This window comes from Penicillium riverlandense (assembly GCF_028828495.1).
Source record: "Penicillium riverlandense strain IBT 135883 chromosome Unknown utg000008l_segment0_segment0, whole genome shotgun sequence".
Lineage (NCBI taxonomy): Eukaryota > Fungi > Ascomycota > Eurotiomycetes > Eurotiales > Aspergillaceae > Penicillium > Penicillium riverlandense.
The window spans coordinates 881,092-896,773 of NW_026643199.1; the positions used below are offsets into that span (position 1 = coordinate 881,092).

At 52.4% G+C, this 15,682-nt stretch overlaps 4 protein-coding genes across 4 annotated transcripts; 2 read left to right on the forward strand and 2 right to left on the reverse strand.

Annotated features, from left to right (window-relative positions):
- Nucleotides 1-746: 746 nt before the first annotated feature.
- N7474_009355 (uncharacterized protein) lies at nucleotides 747-3,779 on the forward strand (the record flags this gene model as incomplete). The annotated part of the gene is made up of 1 exon (XM_057200765.1): nucleotides 747-3,779. The coding sequence occupies one exon, from the start codon at nucleotides 747-749 to the stop codon at nucleotides 3,777-3,779; it is 3,033 nt and encodes a 1,010-aa protein (XP_057048752.1).
- Nucleotides 3,780-4,954: 1,175 nt separating this feature from the next.
- On the forward strand, nucleotides 4,955-8,898 carry N7474_009356 (putative sensor histidine kinase/response regulator; the record flags this gene model as incomplete). The annotated part of the gene is made up of 3 exons (XM_057200766.1): nucleotides 4,955-5,022; nucleotides 5,079-8,593; nucleotides 8,651-8,898. The coding sequence occupies 3 exons, from the start codon at nucleotides 4,955-4,957 to the stop codon at nucleotides 8,896-8,898; spliced, it is 3,831 nt and encodes a 1,276-aa protein (XP_057048753.1).
- A 210-nt stretch (nucleotides 8,899-9,108) lies between these two features.
- On the reverse strand, nucleotides 9,109-10,565 carry N7474_009357 (FAD-dependent oxidoreductase; the record flags this gene model as incomplete). Its single annotated transcript, XM_057200767.1, has 3 exons — nucleotides 9,109-9,147; nucleotides 9,230-10,023; nucleotides 10,082-10,565. 3 exons carry the CDS (start codon nucleotides 10,563-10,565, stop codon nucleotides 9,109-9,111), a joined length of 1,317 nt encoding a protein of 438 aa, XP_057048754.1.
- A 730-nt stretch (nucleotides 10,566-11,295) lies between these two features.
- Nucleotides 11,296-15,650, reverse strand: N7474_009358 (ubiquitin-binding TORC1 subunit KOG1; the record flags this gene model as incomplete). Its single annotated transcript, XM_057200768.1, has 2 exons — nucleotides 11,296-15,123; nucleotides 15,186-15,650. The coding sequence occupies 2 exons, from the start codon at nucleotides 15,648-15,650 to the stop codon at nucleotides 11,296-11,298; spliced, it is 4,293 nt and encodes a 1,430-aa protein (XP_057048755.1).
- Between the last annotated feature and the right edge of the window lie 32 nt (nucleotides 15,651-15,682).

Below are 15,682 nucleotides of genomic sequence, written 5' to 3' on the forward strand. Positions count from 1 at the left end.
TTCAATCTTTCAACCGTCTCCTCAAACATCCATTCCCGTCCACTTCCATCCATAAATGATCAAAAAACGCGTGGCTCCACTCATCAGATCCATGATGGAAAGCATAGAGATTGCTTGGAATACTGGGGGAGATATCAGTGGCAGGTGGAAAGTGATCAAGCTGTTCATGCTTTGTTTAACAATGAGGCAACGTTTGACATGGTGAGTGTATTCTCCATTTGCCAAGGCAAATGGAAGATGCTGACAAAATTGTATAGTCGTTGAAGGTTTTTCTGGCTCCAATGAGACCAACCTGATGGGGGGTTGTGCTATTTGGTGCTACCCAGCTTCCTAGAAGCATTTCGATGGCATCTGGAGGGCATGGGAAAGAAGATGGCGTGCGTGCGATGAGTGTTTGTCAACAAGTCCATTGTTCTGCCCCTGCCCTTGAGCTTACCTATTGTTTCCCTTAGAGCTGGTACCTGGTTCTGTCCGACTGGATTGGGGGTGCATTTGGATTCAATGGTGGGAGAAATCAGTTGAGCTTTACTGTCCTGGCTCTGATGTTGAACGTGTTTCGATGGTATCTGGCAGGCATGGGGAAGAATATGGCCTGTGACGATTGTGCTGTGCCTGTCATTTTGGGCTCGCTTATTCTTATTGTTTTCTTCCATAGCCAGTCTTTGAATACACACACCCTTCACTTCTTCCACAACACCTCCTTTCCATCTTCCGCTTTCATCGCCACGTCTATTACCGCAATCACTATGCTGCTCGCTCCACCTACCACGAGCCAGTCCTCTGACCGTAGTCAGCCGGCACCAGTGACCAACTTCACAGGCGGTGATAATGCCATGGGCATGTGGCCCCCGTATCTCCCGTACTATCCCGGCCAGAATGCACACCCTTCTGCTACTGGATATGGACCCTACCATCCTTGGCCCATGCCGCCATATGGACCGATAGGTCATCCAAGCTACGGGCCGCACTACCTGCCTCCAGCCCATGCTCCTGCATACGCGAACCCTTACCACAGACCTCACGCTGATTATCCTCGGCTGTACATCCCTCCTCCTCTTAGACCGGTGGCACCGGACGAGAGATATGCACTGAGAAATGATCCACGTGCTGGCGTCACCTCGACGACTCAGCAGAGTCGTCCCCCTATGGGTTTTGTTCCTCGCACGGAAAACCTGCCTTTTCTACGCCCCGCCAGTCTCAGTCCTCAGCACCCGACTCAAGTTCCTTCCAACCCCCTTCAGTGGCGGGCTCAAGTCAACGCTCAAACTCCAACACGCAGCCAAGGTCAACGGTCGACCTCATCCACTCGAGCGACTCGGCTGCCACGGAGCCAGACGACCAATCTCACCAGTACTGCGTCTGGAAATCGCGTCAACAACCACAGAAGACAACGCTCTACTGCCCACGCTCCTCGCGCAGTCAGCAGCGAACCTGCTCAGCGTCCTGCATCCTCGACTCAAGACAGACACGCTCCCATCTGCGGTGGCTTTTCTGTGAATCCAAACGCTCCAGTCTTTCACCCAGCCCCAGTCAAGGAGACCGCGCAGAGCTCGCGTTCTGCTGAACAGGAAACAACTGTTACTCCTACTCGACCTTCTGCTGTTGATCCCAGTCAGCCTCAGGCTGCTCCAGCCAGGACTACGGCTCACACGCAGGGCCAAACTCTTGATCAGGTTCTGCCTGCTCCAGTCGTTTCCCACTCGGTTCCTTCCCAGAACCACCCTACTCCAGCCTGGGCTACGACCACCGCTCAGGTTAGACCTACTTCACCCACAATCAGAACTCCTGCTCAGGCGAACCTTCTTTCTTCTGGGACTACATCCCATCCTAAGTATTCCCTTCTTCTCTTGAGAGCATCAACGTCCACTCCAGTCCAGGTTACTCCTGGCAGACCCACTACTCCTATTCCAATACCTCACACTCCAGCAAAGCGTGCGACCATTTTCGAGGATTCACCAATTATGGCACCGAACAAAGCAACCCTTGCAGCCAACGCCGAGTCCAAGAGGTATCACTCCATTCTGGAAGCACCAGATTTGGCAGACAACGATGAGGGACCCCTGAAGGAGCCTGAGAGGTACGACGCGGTTTCTCGCGCTCAAAACAATGCACGTCTCCAACGACACAGAATACAAATGCTCCATCTCGATGCTGCTGTGAAAGGGTCTTCCGAATCAGGCTACATTCCTGGCTCTGTGCATATTAGCCATCGCAGTGACGAGGAGATTGCGCGGCGCATGGCTGCTGAGAAATGCAACCCAACCCAGGCCAGCAATGAGGTTCCGCAGAACCCTCAGCCTGCGGCATTGCATGCTGCGCGCTCGCTCTATTCTCACGTCGCTGCCGGACCGGGCTTCACTCAGCCTAAACCAATGCCTGTTGGGGCCTCTTTTTATCCCAACGCCCCTGCTACCACTCAGCCTGCTCCATCTGCGCCACCTGGCCTATTTCGTCCTCCGAGTCCATGCCCTCGACATCAACCCCAGGGGTTGTCGGACGAATCCAGCCTTCTTCCGGTCTACGACTTCAAAGCATCCATGGAGCGTGGGCAGTTCAGACAATACCCACCCACTGGCTGGAATCTGCATATTCGGACCCAATGCCGTCCTGATCAAGTGGTAGAGGCGATTGAGCAAGGTATCAAGCAGGAATTAGATAATCTGGCCGACTGGCGCGATGGCGGCTTGGATGCAGTGAGCGTGGTGAAAAGAGCTTGCGGTAACCTCAGATGGTACGCTGATCATGGCAACTCCAACTTCCAGGGGGGTCAGGCTGCGAAAGAACGCCGCAATGATCCCTCTGCAGGTGGGCAGACAACTTTTGCTCCTGAGGCACAATTTGATACCTCGAGCTTTCAGGGCCGCCGTATCTTTCTGAACAACGCTACCCTTGTCCCGTACATGGGTCCTCCTTGCATTGGCGATGCGCCTCCGAGCAACAACACATCCTCGGCCAATGTTGCACCTCCGAGAAACGATCCGTCTTCAAGCAGCGCTGCCACCCCACCGGCCTCTCAGGATGCCTTCATCTGGCCTGCCTGGTGTGATAAAGCGCGGAAGGAAAACATGGACTCTCGCTCTCTAGATCTCCTCTGGGATTTGCAGCATCCACGTGCAGGCCCTGCTGAGCACCCTGCGTTCACTCGTCCTGTCCGCTCTCCACCCCGACGACCCATGTCCCAGCTTGGTATTGATGTTCCTCCTCCGGATACACACACTGCGACTATGATACCTCTGCGTCCGTTGAACCTTCAACCGCCCATCGGAACTCCGTACCCTGCTTCTTCGCAATCTGCTCCTTTGGCACAGCCCTCGCTGGATAGCTCCATGTATCCGCCCACTAATCTGGGAACGCATCCACCCAATGACCCTCATTTCATGCACCCACCCGGCCTAGCTCCGATGCAACCACCCCAGCGCCCTATGGATACCTCCTACATGTACCCTCGCGCTAAGCCGCCTCTTGCATCAAGTACTTCCGGCATCTCCTCAAACACGGGTTCTGCATTGACCCAGCCAACTGAGCCAACTCAGATGTCTTTCGTTGTTAACCCCTGGGGGCCTGGTACGGCACTGCCTCCACCTACCCCAATGAATCGTACCACGGCTCCCATGCGCGGCTCGGTCATCGACAGGCACAATGCGTTGGTTCAGCTCGGGTCTCAGGACCCCGGTGGCTCTCCCTCTCCAAACGAGAGGCGCCAGCATAAGCATAACATGCTTGACCTTTTTGTCTTAAAAGCCCCATTGATGATGACAACGTTGAACGATGAGAGATGATGAAACATGCGATAATTTACAATGACTTCCCCATTCAATGTCCCTTTCCATTCCCCTCTGATGACATATTCAATTTGTTCAATCTGATTTTTGCCGTGTTTAGTTTTGTGTGTTAGGAGAACCAGGAGAACCGAGGAATATGGTTGAACGGCTACTAAGAACGACTGTGAACCTGCATGGGAGTGAAGCTAGCACAGGATACTGCACCATTTTCTGGTGCGAGACCTGAAACTGGTCGACTTTTTTTGCTTGTTGATGGATGATGCTTTCTGGCTGTTCGCCCGCTTTGTTTCTTCTCGTTTTTTCTATGCGCTTTTACTCTTTTTCCGTCATGTATTCAGCCAGTTCTTTTTTTGAACATGCGTCTAGCTTTGTTTTCATTTGTTCTCCTTAATGTATTTCCTGTAAATTGCGGTATTCTCTTTTTTACAAGTGTTAAGAGGCACACTATGTATTCAGATGTTTGGTCCGAATCAGGGCACGATAGATCACGTGAGCATTTTCTTCATCGGTTTTCGGATACATCGTCGTTAGTAGGTAGCGAATGTGGAACCGTGAAGGAAAATAGAAAAATTGCATTCTCGAGTAATTTCGTGATCGTAATCTAATTAAATATGATTTTGCGTCGGTCAAAGATAACCGAACATTAAATAATCGGCAGCGATCTGCTCTGAGATCACAGTGTGAGCTGCTTACTGGGCAAGCTGAGTGCTTGGAAAGGCAAGAGGAACTGAAAAGAGTGAATGAAAGTAATTAGGCAGAAGTTTAGTTGTATTCTCGAAATAACGCGGGGGCATTGGTCTAATGTGAGGCTATCGTGAGTTGCGAGCGATGACGCGGGGCGCGTGGCGTACTCAGGATCGGCAGGGATGTGACGTAATTTTGGGGAGCGGCGCATATTGCATGACCTCACGCTCCGCTATCCACGAAATGATACATATCCTAGTCTCTCAGCCACCAGGGCATGGAACATACGTAGGGCAAAAAGAACCTTCGAGCATAAGAGGGTCTAAGGTCCACTGGGATTGGCCGGTCCCTTGAAGGGCCCGGTTGCGTCATAACCTGCTTTTGAACCAAACTTTTATTTAAGGTGTCGGGTAAGCCGATTCTTTCGGACTTCCAATTGCCAATTGCTATGCGCAGATTGCGTAGATCAAATCCGCTAACGTTTAAACATGACCGCAATTGTAGGCTCTGATTCGCATGCGCGATACCGTTTGGCTCAAGAACGCGATTTTCGCAAGTAAGCCTTAACTACGTCATATATGAGATTTTCGCTGAACTTGAGCCTCGCGACAGGTATATGCCGGGCGAATTTTCGGCTTCACAATTCGCTCCTTTCGACCATGCTAGTCACCAAGCCTTCAATCCACAGCCATCGCCCGATCCGGCCTTAACTGCGTTTGCCCAACTAGGCGCCATCCGCGTCGGGACGCAACGGGCCCTGGTCACCCTCTTCGATCGCACTCATCAGCATATCATCGCGGAGGGTACCCCGTCATTGAATCTCGTCGGTGGAGGTACTCAGGATGATCGCGATAAGCTGCTACTGGGTTGCTGTGTGCTCCCGAAAGAAAGGGGCCTGTGCCACAATATCGAGAACCAGCCAGTCTCCGCGTGCGTGGAGAATGGCAAGTCAGACAAGGCCGGCGCCTTAGTTGTTGGGGACGTGACTGAGGACCCGCGGATCAAAATTAACGAGCTGCTGCACAGGCTATCGAATGTGCGTTTCTTTGCCGCTGTGCCTCTTATCAGCCCTCGGGGGCTCATGATTGGATGTTTCAGCGTCATGGACGACAATGTCAGAACTTCCGGTCTCCCAGAACACTCGATTCGATTCATGAAGGACATGGCTAGTGCCATTATGAAGCACCTGGAGAGGGGCCATTTCACCCGCAAAAGTCGCCAGTCCGAACGAATGCTTGTCGGCCTCGGCAGCTTTAACGAGGGGAAATCTACGCTTCGTAGCTCATGGCAAGAAGATAATGCAGAAGATCTCGGAGAGTCGAAAGAGGGCCAGGTGAACACCCAGCAGCAGCAGCGTGAACAAGACAACCATGAGACAGAACAAGACAGTCATGAGACAAATGCAACCCCTCTTGTTTTGCGAGGGCCAAAAAGCACTGAAGATCCTTCGAGAGTGGGGTCAAATCATGGCAGCCTGGAGACAGACCATAGCCAAAATTCTGGAGTAGAGCCTGCACCAAAAGCTATACCTATCCAAAGTGGTGGTGAAAATCCTCAAGAAGAATCACAGGTCAACAGCATCAAACGAGTCTTTTCACGAGCAGCAAACTTGATAAGAGAGTCAATCGGGACTGAGGGTGTGATCTTCCTTGATGCGCAAAGCGGTTACTTCAGCAAATTCGGTGACCAACCTGGCCACAGGAGATCGGATCCCGGCGTCAATAGCAATCCATCAAGCAGCGACGAGAGCATTGATTCGGACTCACAGACCAAGCGCGAGTCGGCGCCCTCTGGTCATCGAACCGAAGAAGATAGTTCACCTTGGTCCACGTGCTTGGGATTCTCAAGTTCATTAGGATCGTCTATCAACAATGAGACAGTGTCTGGCCCGCCATCTATGGTGTCGGAAGCTCTGTTAATTACACTTCTTCGCCGATACCCACATGGAAAGATATTCACCTACGATGCCAACAAGTCTGTCTCTGACGAGAGCGATTCCAACTCACGCGAGGCCACTGAAGCTGATCGCCCGATCCAAGCCAATCAACGGAGATCGTCCAGAGAGAAGGGCACATCAACTTTCCAAAAAGACGCTCACCGCCTGATCAACATTTTCCCAACAGCCAGGAGCATTCTACTATTGCCAATTTGGGACTCGGACGCGCGAAAGTGCTTTGCTGGAACGATAGTCTGGACGAATGACCCTGAACTTGTCTTCACATATGAGAACGAAATGATGTACGTTTCGGCATTTGCGAACAGCATCATGGCCGAACTCAATCGTCTCGACGTAGAGTTGGCGAACAAGTCCAAGACCAGGCTGCTCAGCAGCATTACCCACGAGCTCAGAACACCCCTGCATGGAATCTTGGGTACTGCGGACATTCTCAGTGACACAGCCATGAATGCTTTGCAACATGGCATGGTTCACACAATTGAGTCTTGTGGCCGCACTCTCCTGGACACCATCAACAATCTGTTGGATCTCACCTTCCTTGGCCAGAATAAGAACACTGGAGGCAAGCAGTCGGGAGAGAGGGGGCGCCACTTGGTCGTCAGGTCGGATAAAGGGCGTGTCGAGCAAAGTAAATCTCGCGATGAGAAGGCCTCAAATTCAAATATCAAGTTGGATGCGGTGCTCGAAGAGGTCACGGAGTCCGTTTTTGCAGGATACAGCTTTTATAACCACCCCAAGATGCCGCCGCCCGCCTTGACGGATTCCTCATCACGCTCAGCCGGTCAAACGAGCTCGTCCAACCAGGTTGGTCCACGGGCCGGCGAGGTCACCATCATTTTCGACATCCAGCCCAATACAGAGTGGGAATTCAACACTCACCCTGGTGCCTGGCGCCGGATTCTGATGAACGTTCTTGGTAATGCACTGAAGTATACCAAGTCAGGCTACATTTACCTGGGGCTGAAGTCATCCGAGAAAAACCCTTCTCAAAACAACACAAGATTAATCTCAGAATCATCAGAGGAGCAAGGAGCTGAGTTCGAGGTCACTCTTATTGTCAAAGACACCGGCAAGGGAATTGGAAAGGAGTATTTGCGAAAGAACCTTTTCACCCCCTTCATGCAGGAGGATTCACTCGTATCCGGGAGCGGATTGGGACTCAGCATCGTCCATCAAGCTGTTGGATCCCTGGGTGGCTCGATTGATATCAATTCTACCCTGGGAGTCGGCACTGAATTAACGATCCGGACCCCGCTCCTGCGTGCGCTCGGTACAACAGACATTGCTTCGTCGAATTCGGAATTCCACTCGACATTAAAATACACCGAAGGGAAAACGATTGGGTTCTTGGGCTTCGGGGAATCCCTTGAATCTCAACGAGATAAGTCCTTGTATGACTCCCTGGAGCGATTGTGTCGTCACTGGTTTGGTCTGTCTGTGACGAACGTGTCGTCCTACCAAGGTGAACCCCTTCTCCTGGACTTCTACTTGGCCATACAGACAGAGCTGGACTGTGAAGACACAAAGGGAAGAGACCTCTTCGCCCTCGGAAAAGATCGTCAAGGTGCAGATTGGAACGGCTCACCCATCGTCGTCATCTGCCAGTCTCCTGAGGAAGCGCATCACATGTTTGTAACAACCAAGAGCCGCGATGAGGCACCCGTCTTCGAGTTCATCAGCCAACCTTGTGGGCCACGCAAACTGGCACGAGCACTGAATCTGTGTATCAAGCGACAGCGCAATTCTTCGTCCGGTCGGTCTAGCCCCTTCGAGCAGACTCGCTGGGTAGAACTACCGGAATCCTCTCGTCTGCCAGTCGATCTCCCAGCTAGTGTTCCTCCCGACAGAAGGATGAAGATCAGCAAGCGACCGACCACGGATACAATGGGATCCTATGAACCTGAGCATCGTCGACTGTCGGCGGAGGTGGGAACCCAGGATGGAGCGCCTCAGAACAGGGCACATTCGACCTCACTTACGGATGGAGTGCACGAAGACCCAGATAACTCGGGTCCATCCGTTTTACTGGTGGATGATAATGATCTGAATCTTCAACTACTGAGCGCCTTCACTAAAAAGGGCAATTACGAATACTTGACCGCTCGCAATGGGGCCGAAGCCATCGATATCTACAAAGCACATCCCGGCTCTTTGCGGGTCATTATTCTAGGTTTGTGCTATGTCTCTTCCATAGTTTATCATTTGCTGCAGGTCCTGACAAAACCAGACATATCAATGCCCGTCATAGATGGCTTCGAGGCCGCCCGCCGGATCCGCTCCTTTGAGAGAGATTACCGAGCCTCGTTGTCAGATTCCGCTCGAGAGGCGTTCCCCTCCGTAACCATCGTCGCCTTGACAGGACTCGGTGGCACTGCTGCCGAGCAAGAGGCCGCTGCTTCTGGCATCGATGAGTTCCTTATCAAGCCGGTAAAACGATCCGACGTCCAGGCAATGCTACAGAAAAAGCACCCTTGACAGACTAGCTAAGTCGAAAACACATTACTGTATGAACACTCATGAATTGTTTCTCAGCGTGTATTAGAAATGTTTTTAGATCTTTATTTGTTAAGTAGTAAAACCAGCTTTTCTAGAATAGAGGCACTGGATTTGTCTGGTCTGCATTGGGAATCATTGTTATACCACATACTACAATCGGTAGGAATAGGCCTACGCGTCGCATCTCCACTACTGGCCCGATAAGGCGTTTTCCATCGCCCTTTCGCTCTGCATGTGTTATAAATCGTTAGCATAATCGCCAGTAAAGAAAGACGCCCCCTGTATCAGATCACCCTGTTCTAGTACGTACCTCTAGTACCACATCATAATCCCTCGCCCACTTGAGAAATTGCGGCGCCTTCTGATTCGCCGCCATGTCCATTTCCACCCCGTCGAGGTCCGGAGGTGGGAGACTTGCCATCCTCCTAATTTTCTCGTCCCTTGCCTCCTGTTCTGGCCCATCTGGCAGGCTCCAGACTTTGGCGTTGCTCGTAGACTGCTTCACGAAGATGTCCGCTCGCGGTTTGCGTAGGTTGACCCACGCTTTCGTGACGGCGGGGACATCAAAACCCGATTTTGCCGTCCAGCGCAGCATGCGGGCTAGACTCAAGGCATCTTCGATCCCCTGGCTGAGCCCCTGGGCTGCGTGTGGTAACATGGCATGGGCTGCGTCGCCGAGCAGCACGATCCGCCCGCTTGCACTCCGCCACGTATCCAGCTCTGCCCCCGTAGCCATCTGCCATTTTTCAGCGTGACGAACATGCTCCAAGAACGCCCTCGTTGTTATATTAAAGTCAGAAAATCGCATACGAAGTAAACCAACATCGGCTGGCGTATTCCAGTTGCCATCTACCGGGCCCGGATCCGCATGATCAACGTCAATAAACTGCACCCCGAGGAGGCCACCGTGCATAGGTCGGCTCAAAACAAACCGATCGGGCCCCAGTGTGCCATGCTTGGTTGCCGGTTCAAGCCAGGCTGCTAGTCGATCGTCTTGAGCGAGGTGAGACACGGGTACACTTGTGAGGAAGATGGACTCTCTTAATGGAATTGGATCGACGCGCTGTGTTGGGAAGATCATTTTGCGTGTAGCAGATTTGATACCTATATCAAATTACTAGGTGTGAGCACCATTTGCAACAGCTTCTATAGGCAGACATACCATCCGCAGCTATAATTAGGTCTGCGGTAAACTTTTCTCCATTGGCTGTCCAAAGCCTTGGCTTCACCGCGGCATCTTCCACCGCTTGCACAGTTCTCCCGAAAAGAAGCTGGACACCATTGGCAACTGCAAGCTCATGTAGTACTTTTTGTACTGAGGGCCGGTCAGTTTGGAATCTCCGTTCCGCACGGGACGACCTTTCAGCTGCAAAGGGCTTGGTATCCTTATACGACCACCACCGTAGCGCCCCTGCGTCAACGCTGACACTGGTGAGGGCCTTGTGCGCTCCCTTGAGGTGCTGGAGTGCCCTGACCGCCGCGGGCTGGATTACCAGAGCGTGGCCAAGGGGTTGCGTGTCTCGCCGTCGTTCGAGAACGGTGACGCTGTGGCCCTCTTGTTTCAAGGCCGTGGCCGTGCAAAGACCAGCAGGCCCGGCGCCTATGACAAGTACCTTGAGACGTGAGTTTGCTGCAGACACAGCCATATTAGGTGTTAATGGTCTGTGATGACTCGAGCCGCTGGTAACTAGTAGGAAGCATGGTCACTTATTTATGCAAGAGAATTTCTAGACGACTCGGACCGCTTATTGACTCCGACTCCGGGTAATTTTCTTAGCGGCCCCCCGATGCCCCCTTTCTTCCATCGCGCTTATTAGTCGGGGAATTTCGGCCCTTTGCCTGGCCTCTCGAAGATATGTATAGACAGTATTATTGCGGTTATGTCGAATCATTAACAAGAGAAAGGGAAAGCGAATATAAGAACAGACTTATTACCAAGTCCGTGAGAACAAAAAGAGTATCCCAAAGCACAGAGGGCTCTTGAAGCAATTTCAAACTCGCAGGCTTGAAAACATGGGGAGAACTCGACACGGTGGATGACAGATCCCGAGAGAAAACGAAATAGTCGGAAGACCAAGCAGACTGAGAGCAAGAAGTCATCGTGTACCAGGATCATTGACACTCAGTAAGAAAGGAATAGTTAACGGTGCAACGAAGAGTAAAAACACGGACTCCGAAGAGAACCAAAGATCAAAAGACAAAAACCATGTAGATAGGATCGACCACATTATTCGCCAAGACGCCGGATAGATTGTCCATTCCGTATGCAGATGCATATTACACAAGGGAAGGTAGATTAAAGAAATTAGAGGGCTGGAAAATGGTGGCACTCCGTGGGAGTCGCACAGCAAAGCCAAAGCCCTAGTGGAACTATGTCTAGCAAGACACGAGGTTGATGTGGTGGTCGTTCAATGCAGCACATGCAAGAACAGTGCGATGTGGATGGAAGGCCGTGCTGGCGATGGGAGAGGAACGGTTGTGGTGGAGGAAACTCGAATAAGGCTCGAAGGTGGAGAGATAGCTGCCGTCCACGTTAAAAGTCTTGACCTCGTGGCGGTTCGTGCCCATGCTGAAGACAGGGGCGTGTTCGTGCACGCTCAATGTCCGGAGAGTATCCTTCGTGGCGTAGATTGTGGAGAGCGGGTCGTCCATTCTCAGATCCCACAGTCGGATTTCGCCGTTCCGACTGCCTGAGATCAGCTCCCGCAAGCCGCCGCGCTGCATGTGGACATTTGTGATCCACTGCTTGTGCTCGCGCCAAACCTTGACCATGGATGTGGTTGGTTTCAGTCGCTGGTCGAACACTCGAACGGCGCCGTCGCCGAAGCCAGCGACAAAGATGTTGCCAGCGACTTGATCTGAGGTCAAGGAGGTGATACAGGAGCCGGAGCGGGCGGGGATGTCGTTGGTGCAGACTTCGGTAGCTGCATTCCAAACACGAATCACCTTTACATCGCCCGCAACGAGAGCTTTGCCTTGACCCTGCTGCCAATCAAACACAAGTCCCGCATTTCGATTGCTCGGAATTAAGTCTGGCAAGGCTCGGAAGGCTGTGACAACCTCAATGCCCTTGGCAGTCTCATAGTTCCGGTAGAGCTTGAGAACACCGTCAGAGGAGCCAGTCATCAACAGAGCCTGGTCGTCCTCGTTGATGTATCGAATTTCGTTAATCTTCGATCCAGCCGGGTTACCATTTGAAAAATGATTGAGGCGTTTGTGGCTTTGCCAATCCCAAATCGCAATAGTATCCCGGTCGTCTGCGACAGCGAGGTGATCTTCGAATTGATGGAAACACATCTTGAGGGGCTGACTGCTGTTCGACAGCAACGTAATTGAGTTGTCCCATCGACTTGTACCGGCCTTGCTTTTCAAGGGCTGGGTTTCGGCAATGATCTTCTCGTTCCGGCCGCGCCTCCAGAGACGCTCATTGTAATCGGAACTGCCAGGCTCATCCGGTTCATTGGGCTTCATCTGCGGTTCACGGAAGTACTCTGTGGACCAATCCAAAAACCTACTCTTCAGCGGGATTGCAGGTATCCCAGCCGACTCTCTGGACTGAAAGCCACGGGATGTTGGCATCGGAGCTTGGTGGTATGATGTTGCGGGAGCAACGTGGTCATTAACCTCAGGAGGCCGGGACCATTCAATGGGCGCTCGGCCGCGCGGGGTGATGGGTGTCCGGTTCTGAGTCGGCGAGGGAGGCTGGCTGTCTGACGGCGAGTCTGTCGGTGCCGAAGGACCGAATGCGAGATTCTTGAGCGAAGCAGCCACACTAGCCGTGCGTCTGAAACCCAGGGACAAATAACCCTCTTGCTTGGCGACAGCCGTGGCATTTGACGGGGGAGTCGAAGGAGGGACAGTTTTATTCACCTCGGAGCGTTCGAGCACGTTCAGCTTTGGTGACATGCGGCTCGTGAGTTCCAGGATTTCAATCCTGATTTTGTCTGTAAGCTGCGACATGGGTGACTCTAGAAGGGTCATATGGATGAAGTCGACAATGACACCCGCGTCCTGGGCAATATCAGGATGGGGATCCACCGAAATAACTAGCAGTTGTTTCCAGATGGCTCCGAACGTAGTGTTTCGAGACAACTGGTGCGGCTTGGCTTCGGAAACCGTTGGACTATGTGGGCCGCCGGTCTGAGAGCTCTCATTCTCGAAACGACGAAGCAAAGATTGCTTCTCCTCCTGAAGCTCCTCGTATGCTGCTACCAGGAACTTGTTCTGGTGGCGCTTGACAAACGTGGACAAGAAAACAATCAGCTCCTTGCGCACGAGAACGCTTCCATCGGCCGACATGGGCAAGACGGCCAGGGCCAAAGATTCCTCAATCTGCGCCACCTGGTCCGTCAAGTCCGGAATACCCAAAAAAGTAGTCACTGCATGAAGCATTGCAGCGCGAACTTCGGGCACAGGATCGAAGTTCAGCTCGCACAGTCTAGCAGTAGCTGCACATCGAATACCCATCCACTTTGCTTCTGGGAAGTCACACCAGAGCATGCTGAGGCATAGACATGACCACTGCCGCAGCAGAGGGTTTTCGACGTCGCCAAGATGTCTCAAGCATGAGTCAAACAGCTCCCCAGACAGACAGACATTTTGCCCCTGGGGGTAGTTTTTGCAGAAGATAGAGACGATGAATGCACACATAGCTCGGTGCTCGCTGGCATTCCCAACAGGGATGGGAGATGATGGGTTCAAAATGGATATAAAGTAGTGGATACCGTTATCCTTGAGAAGGTCATTTTGAACCGTGTGGTCGACCGCCATGATCCTGGCCCAGATAAAGACCATGACCGGCTTCAACTCTTGCGCAGCTGACTGCAGCAGTTTGACGACATAAGGGAAGATGCCGATACTCAGGGCAAGATGAACAGCCCACGGTCCCAGGTCCAGGAACTTGCTAAGAAGAATCAAGGCCCGCAACCGATGTGCCTGGCTCAGGAGAACCTGCAGCACAATGGGCAACTGGTCTGGCGGGTTCTTCTCCGTTGGACCGGACGAAAGATACACCTCAAAGGCTGTGAGCTGTTCGGCAAAGAACGTAGAGTGCTGATACTCATACTGCCGGCGACCTTCCTCGTGATCGATCAAAGCAGGCAGCTGAGACAAAACCATCTCAACAGCGAGATCCCAGCTCTTCCAGAGTGGGTGGTGGTGGGTCTCTGGGAGTTCGGGGGAAGAGATCGGATGGCATTTATAGGTGCGCATGATTCGCTCGCTAAGCAAAAAGTTGCGGAATAGGGCGGCAACCATCAAATCTTGCCGGAAAAGCTTCTTAAACAAAGTCCGAGGTAATGTGTTCCAAGCAATAGTATCAGTGATGGCAGTAAAGATCCAATTCAGCTCTCCCAGAGGGCTCCGTCGATCTTGCAGACGGCCAGGGACTCTAAAATCGTCGATTGAGATGTCAGTTCGGAGAGGATTCTGTAGGATGAAGAAGCGCAGCGCAATTTCTATCGGGGTCGTCAAGCAGCAGGTGAAGAGATCGGCGGGTAGGTCAGGGTTGGTCGGGAGCGATTCGTTCTTTTGGCAGGCGGCAAGAAGGATGCAGTCGCCGTAGTTTTGGACGGTGGCATTAGGGTCCCGTTTCTTGGTCTCGAGGTTCTCTTTCTCATGCTTCTCCACAAACGTATGGAAGTTCTGGACGATATTGCCCGCATGTGAGACATCAAAGACGAAGAGACTGGGCCCGGCGAGCCATGACTGCAGATCGTATAATGGAACGGGGATGTACTGGGTGTAGTTCTTATTGAAGACCCAGATCTCGCCGGATTGGGTAGGCAGCGGAACACCATGGCCGTTGTAGTGTAGCAAAACTCGCTCATCCTTGGCATTACGGCGTAGCGATATGCAGAACTTCTTTGTCTCGTCAACGGACGGGTCCAGGTACTGCTTGTACCTTGTCCGCAGACTAAGGGTCTCGTATTGTTCCTGCAGCTTCTTCCCAATCTGCTCCATGATCTTATTCTGACCGCCGCCCGTGGTCGAGGTAGGGTCTACCCAACATTCGAGCTTGGCTGCTGGATTCGTCTTGACCACATCGGGAGGATCGACGCCAATGTTCAAACAGATAGCCAAGGCCGCAGAAACTGTTTTGAGCCGATCTTTCATGCGCCAATCCTGACTGGGCCAGCTTCCAACGGGGTCCCTGGGGATACCATTTGTCTCATGTCGTTTCTCCGTGAAATACATGTAGAAGTTCTAAGTCAATAAATCTCGGTTAGCTGTTTTAAACCACAAAGGTGAAGGAGGCAAGGGCTTACCGAATGCAAAACCTTGAGATATTCACTCGAAGTGTACTCCTCCTGCCATCCGTGTCGCATAGCAAAATCTTCATCTTCATCGACTACAGCGGGTTTGTCAAAGGTGATCCGGCTCGGCCCATAGTCACTTTTGGCTCTCTTCAACAGCGCTGGCCGGCTGCTTTCTGATCTGCGAGGCGACGGCCTCCGAGGTGGAGAATCTATGACCGCCACACTATCTCCTGAGGAACTCGTGGGCCGCATGGGTGGGGGTGCCAACGCCGGCGGTGTCTGTTTCACGGTCGTACGAGAGCGGCGGTGGCTGGACAAAGGTTCTGGCGATCGGTCGCGTGTGGGGATCGTTGTTTCCAGATCGGGGCCAAAGGCTACCCGTACAGATTTGGTTGGATTGCGGCGGGGTTCGATGGGCCTATTGGTGGCCGGCTGTTGGGGATCTTGTTCCATATTCACGGTAGGATCCCTCATGATGTCCGTTCGTTCATGGTGTTGCGCAAAGC